This window comes from Bactrocera dorsalis, chromosome 6 (genome assembly GCF_023373825.1).
Source record: "Bactrocera dorsalis isolate Fly_Bdor chromosome 6, ASM2337382v1, whole genome shotgun sequence".
Classification (NCBI taxonomy): domain Eukaryota; kingdom Metazoa; phylum Arthropoda; class Insecta; order Diptera; family Tephritidae; genus Bactrocera; species Bactrocera dorsalis.
In genome coordinates, this window is record NC_064308.1 from 11,827,907 (window position 1) to 11,843,207 (window position 15,301).

The 15,301-nt window shown below is 36.4% G+C and overlaps 1 protein-coding gene across 7 annotated transcripts in view; it reads right to left on the minus strand.

Annotated features, from left to right (window-relative positions):
* LOC115066076 (sodium- and chloride-dependent GABA transporter 1) overlaps positions 1-15,301 on the minus strand; it is a 373,293-nt gene that overhangs the window by 279,878 nt on the left and 78,114 nt on the right. For 6 of the 7 annotated variants that reach the window (XM_049459653.1, XM_049459651.1, XM_049459648.1 and 3 more), the window contains one exon: positions 1,783-2,050. In XM_049459653.1, coding sequence (XP_049315610.1) covers positions 1,783-2,050 — 268 coding nt within the window. Of the gene's footprint in view, positions 1-1,782; positions 2,051-12,653; positions 14,135-15,301 lie in introns of those variants that run through there. The other variant, XM_049459654.1, reaches the window with a different exon arrangement.

The window sequence follows — 15,301 nt, forward strand, 5'->3', positions numbered from 1 at the left end:
TTACGACCCGGAAAGAGACGATCAGTCGGTCGACCATCGCGACATAGGTGAGCCGAAGCCGAAAAAATCACACCAAAGCAGGTCAAAAATGAAGGTTATGTTGACTGTTTTTTCGACTATCGGCGTGTGGTGAATTTTGAAATCCTTTCGACGGGTCAAGCTGTCAACAAGGAATACTATTCGTAAAAAGGGGCCGGAATTATAGGCCGATAACTCTTAGTTTTTGCAAAACGATAATGCACCGTGGCTTACTGCCTTGATTCTTCGTGAATTTTTCACCAAATTTGAAAACCAATATCGTGCCGCAACCATCGTGTTCGCCTGATTTAGTTCCGTGTGACTTCTGGCTATTCAGTCAACTCAAACGATCGCTCCGGGAAACCGTTTGGAGACATTAAACGTGAATCACTGCGGCTACTCCGGAAATTGACTGTAACAACTGTTTGGAGGGTTGCAAAAAACGTTGGGCGTTGCAAGTTTTTCTCAAGGTGTCGAAACTTCAAATGCGCTATGTCGCTTAATGTAACAGCATCCAAAACAAAGAAACCAAAACTGGGCTATTTGACTCCAACGCTACCGTTTTAGGCCTACATTGGAATCCGCTAAGTGGAGAGGTATTTTTAAAGAGCAAATTTAAGAATCACAGACAATACCAACAAAGAGTAGAATTTTTTGTGACATAGCAAGACTATACAGTCTTTCTACGAATACCTATCGCTAGTCCTTTCTTAAATTTCGAAGAAGCCTTTGTAGAGTAATATGTATGGGTGATTGTGACTTGTTGATTATACAAAGTTGGTTAAACTTTCAAGTAACCAATCCAATATAGCGAGGAAACTAATGGCAAAAGTTTGGCATTCGGATTGCCTAATGATATTCTACTACTAAAAAATAAAATAGGTTCAATTCTTGTATGGTGTGTTGCCGTGTTATATTATAAAATTTACAACTTTAGGTATGATTTTCGTACTTTTTCAAATATGTTTCCATTATTTAAATTCTTAAAGATTAAATTTACGTAGTTACACTATAAAATGTTCAAAAGGTAAATGTGGATATAGATGAAAACAGCTTAAATTAACGTAGTCACATTATTAAATGTTCAAAAGGTAAATGTGGAGATAGATAAAAACAGCTTTCTACGTAAAACTTTTTCTGTCCATTTTTGCTGTTACTTGCATTCTAAATATTTTAAGCGGCATTTTTTAATTGTTTAATGCCTATGCCAAGATTCGATGATAGTATTACTTAAGAAGATTTTTTCTCCAATTCAGAAAAACAATACTCGTAGAGTAAATTCCATGTATTAAAACCACCCGACGAAGATATTTATACATAACACAACATCTTGGTCCTACTTGCCAGAGGATCAGATTTTCGCGTGCATTATTTCAAAAATGTAGTGGAAATATAATCATTTGGAATATTTTGTAAATATTGTTTATTATAGTATAATTAGTATAATGTTTTGAATATTTTTTTTGTGCCTCAATTGTTCTTGATTTTTATATATTATATTTATTTTTTTCTAAATTATATCAAAAATGTTGATTTAAATTTTTATACAATATATGGATTAAAATGTGCTTCATTGCAATCTTACAGGTGGAGAGGAAAAGCAATAAATATGTAATAAAATAATAGTTCGAAAAAATTTTTGAAAATTTTCACTTACGTATCTTTTATTTTCTGTTTATATGTAAATGCAAACCAGTATAAACTTAATATTTCCCCTTATTTGAGAACTTTTTTCACTTAAGTTAAAAATAAAAACGGGCTTACCTTTAAATATGGGAGCAATTTTAAAAACCCCCAGACCTCCGATTGTTAGCATTTGTCCCAGCGCTAATTCCATAAAAAACATTGGTATCCCAGCCAATATTAGAGTCAAGAAATATGGTATAAGGAAGGCCCCTCCCCCATTTTTGTAGCATAGATATGGAAACCGCCAAACATTTCCCAGTCCGATAGCAAGACCCACAACAGATAATATGAAGTCAAGTTTTGATGACCAGGAACCACGTTCCGGTAAGCCATTATGGTTTCGCATCTAATTTAGAAAGGTTTAGTGAAATTACTATTGTAAATTCTATAACATTAAATTTCAAAATCAATCCGAACCAAGTAAGGAGGGCTATGTTCGGGTGCAACCGAACTCTTTCAAATTACTATAATCAAAGCCAGAAAAAAAACTTTAAATATAAAACGTCAACCAGATCTTTGGAATCTAAACAATTTTGTATATACATATACTCTAATCAGATTTTTTAGATGTACCTCGAATACAATCATAAATTCAACCGGATGTTGGAATATCCTGATATTATTTATTGAGATAAATTAAAAATTGGACGATATATGCAGCGTAAAGACTTGGAATTTCGAAAATCTTTATATTAGATATATGGGGCCTCAAGGAAGTATTCAACCGATTTAATCCATTTTTAATGCACAGAATAACTATTATCATTATTATTGGAGGATGTGATGTGTAGTTCACGCAAGTGGGGAAAGTTCTCTGATCGCCATTCACTTGGGAGTGGCCTGAAACGATTCTTTTACATATGACTCAAGCAGCTCACGACTTCCGGCCTTTGACCAAGTATCGTCTGGGTAGCCTAAGAACACCCGTGTGAAGGCGAGCTAAAGTGAGAAGGCGAAATACACAGGGTTTGTGCGCTGGGTTTGGGACCCGCCACGTAAGAAACGCACCCAATGAAAATATACAAACTGCTTCGGATGAGAGACCCCACTTTTGATGGCGACCATGGCAAACGAAATAAGAACTACGATTTGATGGCATGTACCTGGAATGTCCGGTCCCTTAATTGCGAAGGTCCCGCTGACCAGCTGGTCGATGTTCTCGTGAAAATAAAGGCTGACATCACCGCCATTCAAGAAATGCGATAGACGGGACAAGAACTGAGGCGAGTAGGTCACAAAATTTCATCGATTTATCTCCAGTAGTTTATGAGCAAATAATTTTACAATTTTATCGTCCTCTAAATTTCAACCTTCAATATCTTTAACAAAAAAAAAAGAATTTTGACGAAATACTTATATCCCGAGTTCCCCTTCTTAATGAACTGCTAATTTTCCAAATCGGAGAATTTTCATGGACCACTTGTCGTGGTTTGACCCATTTACTAAAATGTCGACATCGGTTCACGTCGAATTTATCGTGAGAAAAAAAGAAAAAAATATAAATACTCCTTTTGCATAACCAATGTTTGAATGTAAAACTCACTATTGCTACATGCAAGTAGGTATACATTCCACAAGAAAGTACACATTTGTATAAACAAATGTTTACGTAGACAAAGACAAAGTCAAGTGAGTTAGTGTCGTTACGTACTTTTCTGGTACCATGTACGATAGGAAATAATCCAAAATTATTTCCTAAGCGCGAGTTAAGGGACGTCTTCTTTTTAATAGTAACAAACTTCAAAACAACCTTTTGTTGCAGTAAACAGAATGCTTCAAAACAACACTGATTTGGAACAATAGAAATGCACTATCAGTACAACAAACAATAACAACCTAAAGAGTCATTTACTAGTAAACAACCGGCATATCAATACTCGTAGTAAAAGTAGCACTAAGACTTATGTAAGCAAACCTAAACAAACAATATATGGTATTATATCTAAACAAATTAACAACTAGTAATAAGTAAACATACTAGTTAGTATAAATAGAAGCAAGAGCCATGTAATAAGTTAATCTTAAGAGTATAAATAAAGAGTACACATTTCGGTGCAGCTCAGAATATATTCTTTTGACTCATTTTTACTCAATGTGAAAATTAACTCGCGCGGAAACATACACAGTGCCCACATCAGCTCAAGTTAAACAAAAAATTGAGCATAATAAAGCCATAAAAGCGGTGAGTGTTAAACAGTTTATAAGTATTTATTTATTTGTGAGAAAGTTTGCGTAATAGGGAAATAGCGAAGAGCGCATTTTATGAGCTTTCCCTTTAGATACCGGCTTAGATCCCACAATCCACTCAAAGAGCAAATCCTGACTGAGAAATTTCCGAGCATCAGTTACACTAGTGGACTGCTATAGGAATAGCTAAGAAATGTCAGCTAAACCTAAAGCAGCAAATACCATCTCTGGGAACAAGTAGGATTGTAGTCCGTTCACAAGAAGCAACAAATCTTCCGATGCCCAGACGCTTAAAGTTGCTACACTAACTACACATGAGGCGACTCCATCAAATACGGTCCCGCACGATGTGACTTCATCTAGTAACTGACACAGCCAGCGCTGCCGACCTGCCAACACAAGGCACTTGCTAGTGGTGAAAATGCAATAAGTGCAAGAGTTGAGGAACGTATTCCTTATAATAGTAACAAACAACAAAACAACCTTTGTTTCAGTAAATAGAATGCGCCAAAAAATCCTTGAACAATTGGTACAATTAGAACAAGGAACAATTGAAGTGCACTATCACTGCAACAAACAAACATCAAAACAACCTTGAGTTTAAATACCACAACAACCTTATCTTAAAACAAAGCAAATGTATCTAAGCAAACAAAACATATGTAAAAAACCAAAAAAAAAATAATATAATCTGTATCTAAATCCTCTGTATCGGAGGATGGAGCCATGTGTAGAAGTTCACGCAAGTGAGGAAAGTTCTCTGATCGCCATTCCCTTGGAAGTGGCCAGAAACGATTCTTTTATGTAAGACTCAAGTAACTCACGACTTCCGGTCTTTGAACAAGTATCATCTGGGTAGCCTAAGAACATCCGTTTGAAGGCGAGCTAAGGTGAGAAGGTGAAAAATTCCCTACATAGGGTTGTGCGCTGGGTTTGGGACCTGTTACGTAAAAAAACACCCCCAGCGAATAGTAACAACCAGCCTCGAATGAGAGACTCCCCTTCTGATGACGACCATGGAAAACAAATTAAGGACTACGAATTGAGGGCATGCCCCTGGAATGTCCGGTCCCTTAATTGGGAAGGCGCCGCTGCGCAGCTGGTTGATGTCCTCGTGAAAGTAAAGGTTGACATCACCGCCGTCCAAGAAATGCGATGGACAGGACAAGGACAGAGACGAGTAGGTCCTTGTGGCATTTACTACAGTGGCCATATAAAGGAGCGCAAGTTTCATGTGGGATTCGTGGTGGGAGAGACTCCGTCGACGAGTACTATCATTCACTTCGGTGAATGAACGTCTAGCCACAATCCGCATAAAACCGAGGTTCTTCACCATATCGCTGATTTGGGCAAACGCCCCGACGGAAGAGAAGGACGATGTGACCAAAGATGACTTTTATGAGCGCTTGGAGCGCACTTATGAGAGATGCCCCCGCCACGTTGTCAAATCGTGCTTGGCGACTTTAACGCCAGGGTGGGCAAAGAAGGTATCTTTGGCACTACGGTCGGTAAATTTAGCCTCCACAAGGAAATATCCCCAAATGGGTTGAAGCTGACCGACATCGCCGGGGCCCGAAATATGGTTATCTGTAGTACTAGATTGCAGCATAAGGAGATTCATCAAGCTACCTGGCTTTCTCCGGATCGAAAAACTACCAACCAGATCGATCATGTTGTCATAGACGGAAGACACGTTTCCAGTGTTCCAGACGTGCGTACGCTCCAAGGTCCTAACATCGACTCGGACCACTATCTTGTTGCAGCCAAGATTCGCACCCGCCAAACACAAGGAAGGTTCGACGTCGAGAAGCTACACTCACAACAGATGGCCGAACGATTTTTTACTCGGCTTGTACTTCTGCTCTCTTAGAGCACTCGTCAACAACATAAGGGAACTGTTGGACGGCATTTCAAACTCCTTACGTACAACTACAACCAAAACCATTGGTTTTCGGAAAATGCAAAAAAACAGCTGGTACGACGAAGGGTGCTATGTCGCAGCGGAGAGATCGACCATAACACGTGCGGCATGGAATAGATACCGAAGCGAGACGCATTTGCAGGCAGAAAAAGAAAGCAGGCCGACAGGGGTAATGCTCGGAAATTCTTCGAAAAAAATGCGGCGGCTAACTGAAGGTTTCAAGACCGGAGCATACTCTTGTAAAACCCCCAAAGGTGATCTAGTGACCGATGCCCAGAGCATACTAAAATTATAGAGGTAAAACTTCTAAGTGAAATTACAACGCCAGGAGAAGGCGAACCCGATTCCCCAATCGTTGACAATGGAGCAGACGTTCCATTGCCCGACGACATTGACATAGTTCAGCGAATTAAAAGACAGTGGCTACGATGGCTAGGTCTTGTTTTTCGAATGGATGAAAACCACTCCAGCTCTGAAAGTATTCGATGCAGTACCTCCCGGGGAAGCAGGGGAAAAGGGAGACCTCTACTCCTTTGGAAAAACCAAGTGGAGAAGGACCTGGCTTCGCTTTGAATATCCAATTGACTGGTGTGCTGTTGTTAACTCGGCTATAATCGCGTAAGCGGTGTCTACGCCAGTAAAGAAGAAGGAGAAGATAAGAAGTGACTCGATTCCATCCCTGCCTAACATGAGCGGGTAAAAAACCAGATAATTAGTGGGTAGCATGTGGGTAAACATGTGTAGTTTGCCACAGGCCGCGCGAAAATTCTACCCGTCACGTACGTATACATATGATCATACCACAAAAAATAACCCGAAAATGTGTGTTGGTGTTAGTGCATAGAGAAAAAATGTGTAGTTGTATTGAAATATTTGACACAAGAGGGTAGCCGTGGTTGGCAGGTATCCATTTGTAGCTCACAGTCATACTTTCAGTTTCAATTCTGAGTTTCAATTAAATATCTCACACATTGACTTATATACTTGTATATCTGCAGTAAAAAGTCAACTACAGGCACTGAGGTCCTTATATTTGGTACCTGGGGGCTTGAACAGTTTCTTGTTATGTTTTTTGTTGCTTTGTTTTTGGACAATTTTTGGCCATAAGGCATTATTCGTGCAAAGTGTTATTCTGATATATTAATTACTTCTTGATTTTTACACTCGAAAAGAAATGAAAAACTCAGATGGAATTCAAAATTGTGTTATATTGGAAGTACGCGTGACTGTAGCCCGTTTTCGCCGATACATTTTAACATAAAAACGTCAGAGCAATGACGTTATGTAATATGTGACGTACTAAATTTGGTCAAGCGAGTTTCAAGATACTAAAATGTTGACCCCAGCTCAATTAAAGTCCTATCATACCAGCGTGGGGGCACATTTATTGATTTATAGCGTTTTTTCCCACAGGTTTCACTTGTTACTGCGATTCCCTTTGCCAAACTAGAGTTTTATATCTATTATTATAACTGAGTACTATGCAACTTTATAGGTTTTTATTAATGGCGTTTTGTGGGCGTGGCAGTGGTACAATTATGATCATCTACGAATTCGTACTTTTTAGTTTCATCAAAATATAATATTTAATAAAAATATGTATTTTTATTCAAGTTACAGTTTGCACGGTCCGGACGGAGATACAGACAGTCACTCGGATTTCAACTCATCCCGGTATACTGATCATATACACTCTGTCCAGAAATTATCGGAAATTTTAGATTAGTACAACAGTCCTTAATTAGAATGCTAAAAACTAGCGCGGTCTGTCAACCAGTGTGTTTACAGCATTTTTTTATGTCAATCGACCTCAGCTCTCGCGTCGAATTTGTTTTAATATCTTCAATTAACTCAAAACGGTTTCCTCGGAGTGGTTCTTTGAGTTATAAGATTAGCCAGAAAGCTAAGTAAATCAGGTAAATACGGTGCTTGCTCAATGATATTTGTTGAGTGTTCTGTCAAAATTTAACACAAATGCGTTAAAATTTTTTTCTAAAACTCGACAAACACTACTGAGGTGGACTAACATAAACAGCTATTTGTCTTTGTCTTTAGTTGTCTTGCATATAAGCAGGAGATGAGAGGGGAAATGAAAAATTCCTGACACTTTCTTGAGTGGGTGTACATGTCGGGTTTGTACCCACACGCTTGTATGTTAACTTCCTTTTTAAAATGAAACTACTACGGTTTCATATTATTTTAGAACAGTTTAAAACGCACAAGGTTTTATTAGTTAATGAAAATAGTTTTTTATAAAAAGTAAAAGGATTAAATAATTGAATTAACAGTTTATCTTGGTAAAACGCTTCGCTTATAATTTACGTCGTCACATGCGTACGACTACTCGATCTGCCGTCATCTATTTTTTGGATTTTCTGGTTCGGAGTCTATTGTTCGAAACTTCTTGCGAAAAAGGGTTTCCGTACCGCTCAAAAACCAAAACTTGAACACCCTCCATCGTTTTCGACTTCAATTACGTCGTCATCTTCATTATAAAAATTGAAACATGGTTTTATAAATTCTGCACAAGTCGTCGTTTGACTTGGACCTTCAGCTACGCCAACTTTTGCTTTGACTTTAGTAATTCGGTATGAACCCAAATTTGACTTCAATTTAAGACTGCCACCAAACTGCGTTTTCTTCACGGTGACTAAATCATTTACTGAATATTGGTTAGCTTATTTGCGTCTAAGATTGTACAGTGGCTCCAAGCCAAAGTCGGACACCGTAGAAAAAAATGTTCCGTCCTAAAAATATTTGAGTCAAAGCAGTTAGAAAAAAAGATAAAATATTTTTTCAATTACTTATTTATTGCAGTTCCAAAATATAAATCAAAACATATAAATTAATTCAGTATTATAAAATATTCTACTAAAACAACAAATAAGAGCAAATTCAATGCACAAGCCAAACTCGGACAGTCAACAAGTTTTTTGAAATTTCGATATATATTTTAAAAACTAATATTTTTTATGAAGACTTTTATTTTTAGTAACCATTTTGAGCCGGTTAGGCATTGTTTTAACTAATTTTTCGCAAAAACTAAGTTCGATTTTTTCACATTCTTGTAATAAGATAGATTTCAAATCATTTTTGCTTGACACGGAATGCTGTCGAATTTTTGTGTTAAGATAGTCCGATAAATTTTCGATCAGATTAATATCTGGACTTTGGGGTGGCGTTTCCAGAACATGGGGGCAATTATAAAGTAATCAAGAACGCACTTTGTAGGCCTTGTGCTTTGGATCATTGTCTTGATAGAAATACCAATTATCACTGAGATCCAATTTTTCAAGACTTACCTGTTGCGAAAGGTTAAAGATAATAGATAATCCTTTCCTTAGCCCACCAAAGTTAGCTGTTATAGCTGAAAATGAGTTTGGAAAGAAATCTAGTGCATCTACTATTAGAAATCTACTTCATGAAGCTGATTTAAATGGTAGAAAGGCCCGACAAAAGCCGTTGATCAGCAAACGAAATCAGATCATCCTTTTAAAATTTGCAAAAGAACACGAATATAAGGATTTTTCGTTCTGAAGAATGTTATGTGTACTGACGAAAGTAAATTTAATGTTTTTGGCTCCGATGGAAAACCATATGTTTGGCGGAAACCAAATGAGGAGCTGCAACTGCGCAATCTGAGACCAACTGTTAAACATGGTGGTGGATCGGTAATGGTTTGGGGTTCATTTTCGGCTTCTGGACCAGGGTCTTTGCATTTTATTGAAGGAATAATCAATCAGAATGACTATCTTAACATTTTAAGAGAAAATTTACCAAAAAGTCTTGAAAAATTGGATCTCAGTGATAATTGGTATTTCTATCAAGACAATGATCCAAAGCACAAGGCCTACAAAATGCGTTCTTGGTTACTTTATAATTGCCCCCATGTTCTGGAAACGCCACCCCAAAGTCCAGATATTAATCTGATCGAAAATTTATCGGACTATCTTAACACAAAAATTCGACAGCATTCCGTATCAATTTGCAATTTGCACTACCACTAAATATTTAGTGATAGTGAAAAACAAATTGCACTGCCACTAAACCTTTAGTGATAGTGAAAAACAAATTGCACTACCACTAAATATTTAGTGATAGTGAAAAACAAATTGCAATACCACTAAATATTTAGTGATAGTGAAAAAAAATGCACTATCACTAAACCTTTACTTTACAGCCATCCATAAGTGCTAGTACATCATTTCTCGAATTCGATGACGAGTCCACAGTTATTCGATTTAAAGAAACCAACCTGCGAAATTTTTGTAAATAACTTCCTTTTTCAGATGAAAATCAATGTATACAAGGCGGAGCTGTAGCAACCGAAGTAACTTTGTACTTGAATGACGCTGATAGAAGCATTGATGCTTTGCACCGCTTTCCTATTATAAAAAAAAAAAATTTTAAATAAAGGGTGATTTTTTAAGAGCTTGATAACTTTAAAAAAAAAAAAAACGCATAAAATTTGCAAAATCTCATCGGTTCTTTATTTGAAACGTTAGATTGGTTCATGACATTTACTTTTTGAAGATAATTTCATTTAAATGTTGACCGCGGCTGCGTCTTAGGTGGTCCATTCGGAAAGTCCAATTTTGGGCAACTTTTTCGAGCATTTCGGCCGGAATAGCCCGAATTTCTTCGGAAATGTTGTCTTCCAAAGCTGGAATAGTTGCTGGCTTATTTCTGTAGACTTTAGACTTGACGTAGCCCCACAAAAAATAGTCTAAAGGCGTTAAATCGCATGATCTTGGTGGCCAACTTACGGGTCCATTTCTTGAGATGAATTGTTGTCCGAAGTTTTCCCTCAAAATGGCCATAGAATCGCGAGCTGTGTGGCATGTAGCGCCATCTTGTTGAAACCACATGTCAACCAAGTTCAGTTCTTCCATTTTTGGCAACAAAAAGTTTGTTAGCATCGAACGATAGCGATCGCCATTCACCGTAACGTTGCGTCCAACAGCATCTTTGAAAAAATACGGTCCAATGATTCCACCAGCGTACAAACCACACCAAACAGTGCATTTTTCGGGATGCATGGGCAGTTCTTGAACGGCTTCTGGTTGCTCTTCACCCCAAATGCGGCAATTTTGCTTATTTACGTAGCCATTCAACCAGAAATGAGCCTCATCGCTGAACAAAATTAAATCGGACGTAAAGCGCGAAACACATTTCGAACCGAACACTGATTTTGGTAATAAAATTCAATGATTTGCAAGCGTTGCTCGTTAGTAAGTCTATTCATGATGAAATGTCAAAGCATACTGAGCATCTTTCTCTTTGACACCATGTCTGAAATCCCACGTGATCTGTCAAATACTAATGCATGAAAATCCTAACCTCAAAAAAATCACCCGTTACAACACACCTCTTCCTTCCTCTGCGCCAGTGGAAAGACTTTTTTCCTTTGCTGGAATTGTCAATCGATCCACAAGGCAAAATCTTACCGACCGTAATTTTGAAATGTTGGTATTAAAAAAAGCACATAAAAAATGAATTATGTTTTCCTAATTTTGGTGCGGCATAATTAGAAGTCTCTATTCAAATATATGGTTTATTTTGAATACATTGCCTCATACTGCTTCAGCTTATACATACATATATGTACATACATAATCTTATTTTTATTCTTCAAGAAACAGTGTTATGTTACTGAAAAATGTTTATTATCACTAAGGGTTTTCACTATCACTAAAGATTTTCACTATCACTAAATATTTAGTGGTAGTGCAATTTGTTTTTCACTATCACTAAAGGTTTCACTATCACTAAAGGTTTAGTGGTAGTGCGATTTGTTTTTCACTATCACTAAAGGTTTAGTGATAGTGCATTTTTTTTTCACTATCACTAAATTTTCAGTGATAGTGCATTTTTTTTTCACTATCACTAAATTTTCAGTGATAGTGAATTTTGCTGTTTAACTACCACTGAAGAAGTAGTGCTAGTGAAACCTTATTGCATTTATTTTTTAGTGCACTGTGCCCAACCCTGTTTTATATTTTGGAACTGCAATAAATAAGTAATTGAAAAAATATTTTATCTTTTTTTCTAACTGCTTTGACTCAAATATTTTTAGGATGGAACATTTTTTTCTACGGTGTCCGACTTTGGCTTGGAGCCACTGTATATCTTTTTGTTTTCAGTTTGAATCTTTAATATTTGTTCTTTTGCATGTTGTCGTATTTTGTCTCTTCCTTCTTGGAGTTGTGATCTTATTTCTTCTTCAATAAGTTGTTTGATGTTCTTGTCGTTAGCTGTAGGCATTTTAACGCCAGTAAGTAATTCAAAAGGTATCATGTGAATACTTCTGTTTTATGTGGAATTTCTGTCTGTGAATTTGTACAACTTCTTCATTCTGGCTCAGTTTCGTTAAAACATTAATAGCAATCATATTCAGTCGCTCTTTTTGACCATTGGCACGAGGTAAGCCAGTCTTTATTTTAACATGATTAATGTTCCCGTCCTCACAATAACGCCGAAAGTCGTCAAACGTGAAAGCTGATCCACGGTCTGTAACAATTTGGATTGGATTTCCGAATGTTGCACTTTGTATTCTCAGACGGCTGAAAATCATTATCGCTTATCATCATTATTGGATTGCGGCTAAAGGCGTCAACGTGCCTCATTCGACTTCCAGATCGATGTTCCACCTGACAATCGTATTCTTGGAGAAAAAGGATCCGTCGCGCTATTCTAGTCTTCAAATATTTTTTCTCAAGCGTTTTTGTTAAAGCGTTACAATCAGTTATTAGTTTAAAGTGTATACCCTGTAAATATACTCGAAAAATTTTCAGCGCTTCTATTACAGCCAATATCTTTAATTCGTAACTGGAATACTTACGTTCAGCATTAGAATTATTTTTGCTCATGTAATATATAGGATGTAATTGGTTATTGTCTGAGAGTTTTTGCAGTAATACGTCACGATAGCCGTCAGCGAAATTATCTGTATGAACTTTAGTTTCTGATTGAATATACCTAATACCGTTTTCACGTCCAGAATTTTCTTCAGTATATTGCAGTTATTTCGTCGTGATTAATTTGGTATTTCTTACCTTGTTTAGTCAGATTAGATAATGATTTAGAAATTAACGCAAATAAAGGTACACACTTTCAAAAGTAGCCGGCTAAACCCAAAAAGCTTTGTAATTATTTTAAAATTTTCGGCAATGGGTACTTAACTAAAGCTTTGATTTTTTGGACATGGTGAAATTTTTCGATGTTCAATACCGTTTCTATTCGCTTTTTTTTAAATTGACATTTTTTCCAATTAATTACAAGTCCATATTATTTACATTGATTCAACACTTCTTCTAAATTACGCACAGTATAGTTTTTATTCAATGCTGGTACATTTATGACATCAATGTAAGGAAGTGATACTCCTCTATGCATCAAATCACGGAAAATTGCATTTACATGTCTTTGGAAAACACCGCGAGAGTTCAACAAGCCAAATGGAACTCTTCAAAACAGTGCGCCTAGTGTAACGAATGACGTGCAGTTGCGGCTAGATGCAGGCACAGGCACATGATAAAATCCATATTTCAAGTCAATTGTGCTAAATATATTTGCATTTTGCCATCAGTTTAGCTGGTTTTTAATCAAGTGTAATGAAAATCTATCTTTTATTACTTAGAACTTTGTTCAATTGTCTATAATCAACACACAGTCTTGGACTACCGTCTCTTTTTTTCACTAAAACCACAGCACTACTAAAATCAAAATTTTCAATCATGCCGTCTTTGACCCACTTATCTATTTGATCCTCAACAATGCCTCTTTTTTAATGGCAGTTTACGTGGTCTAAACGATATTTGTGTTTCATCACTTCAAACAATAGGTATTCATTTGCACATTTGTTGATTCGCAAACCAGTTTACACATTTCTTCTTTCGCTTCTATTAGTTTCATCGATATCAAATTAATCTATTAATGAGTCCACTTTCATCATAGCAAAAACATCTTCAACTTTGTCACAAGGAATTTCCGAATAGAAAGTCCATCTCGATTTATTTGTATATATCTGCTTGTAAGCAAAAATCTTCCCCGATCACCACGTCAATGTCAATCAACTTTGAAGGTACTACCAAAAAAATTAAACAAAAAATTTGATTGTAAATACTTATGTCAACACTAAGTTCCCCAATTGGTTTTATTTAATATTATTACAAGGCTTACGTTCACCAAAAACCTATTAGACAAATGTTTGTTTCTTTTAACACAGGTTCGCGTAGCGCCTTTTAAATAATAATGATAAACACTTCCTTGTTCATTATACTACTTTCGGCAAACAAACGAGTATTTCTTTTTTCGTTCTTATTTTCAACTTGTGGGCAATCTTTCAAAATATGCCCACATTTTTTACACTGGAAACACTTCGTACCTTTTGTTTTAACTTTGCACTCTGAGCTTTTGTGCCTTTTTGTACCACAATTATAACAAGTTATATTTTTACTATCATACTTAGCTAATTTATTTTCGAATGAATTCACTTCTATACTTTCTTTGTTATTTTTCCGAATAGATTCACACACTTTTAGTGTTATTTTATTTATGTTCAAATCACTTATACCATTGATTACGTACTAAATATATCAACACATTGTTTTCTACGTTACCACGCATTGCTAACTATTTCATACACAAAAAATTTTCTTGAACACTTTCTTCTCGTATCTATTATCATTTTTCTAGCAATAAGTTGTTAATGTATTTGTGTGCTGTTTATAATAGTCCTAAATTCATCTTCTAAAGCCAATTTTAATTTTTGCCACGATGTGATTCCACTTTCACTTTCAAATAAATAGTTTAGCCGAACCTTGTGGATATTTTTTTGCAAAAATTAATTTTTGAAATTCGTTCTACCCCATTGAAATAGAACTTTCTTCGAATTCGCTTAACCACACTCCGACGTGGATTTTATCTCTACTATCAAACCAACGAATAGAGTTTTCTATGACTCGAAAGTTCATTGAAATACGAGAAATTTGCGGCGCTTCAGAAAACGTTTTTTCTGTTGTTTCCCCTCTTCTGAACATTGCAGCCTTATCATCGTTTCTGTCCGTTATATTTCTTGCAACACGTTTGCTTTCAGCATTTCTCCTTTATTCCCCCCGTTCTTGACATTCAGATGTGATGCTACTTGCGCGAGCGTCGTCAAAACTGCTCATAACATCACCATCACCGTTGCGCTTTGCAAATATCAGTTTCAAACCTCGGAATCTCTCAAACTGTTTTCTATGTAGATCAATTTCTGTGGATAGCGCTAGTTAATGACTTCATCACAAAGCACGTAAACAAAGTTTCCACTAAGCATCGTCAATAACAACCAGACATGTATTATCAAGAAATGCATTCTCAACATGTAAGCAACAAATATCTAGCAATGGAATAATCCACTGCGATAACCACCGTCGCATCTCTACAATAACAAACAAGTGATAACATACACCGAATTTCAACAAACAAATGGCAAGCAGATAATAA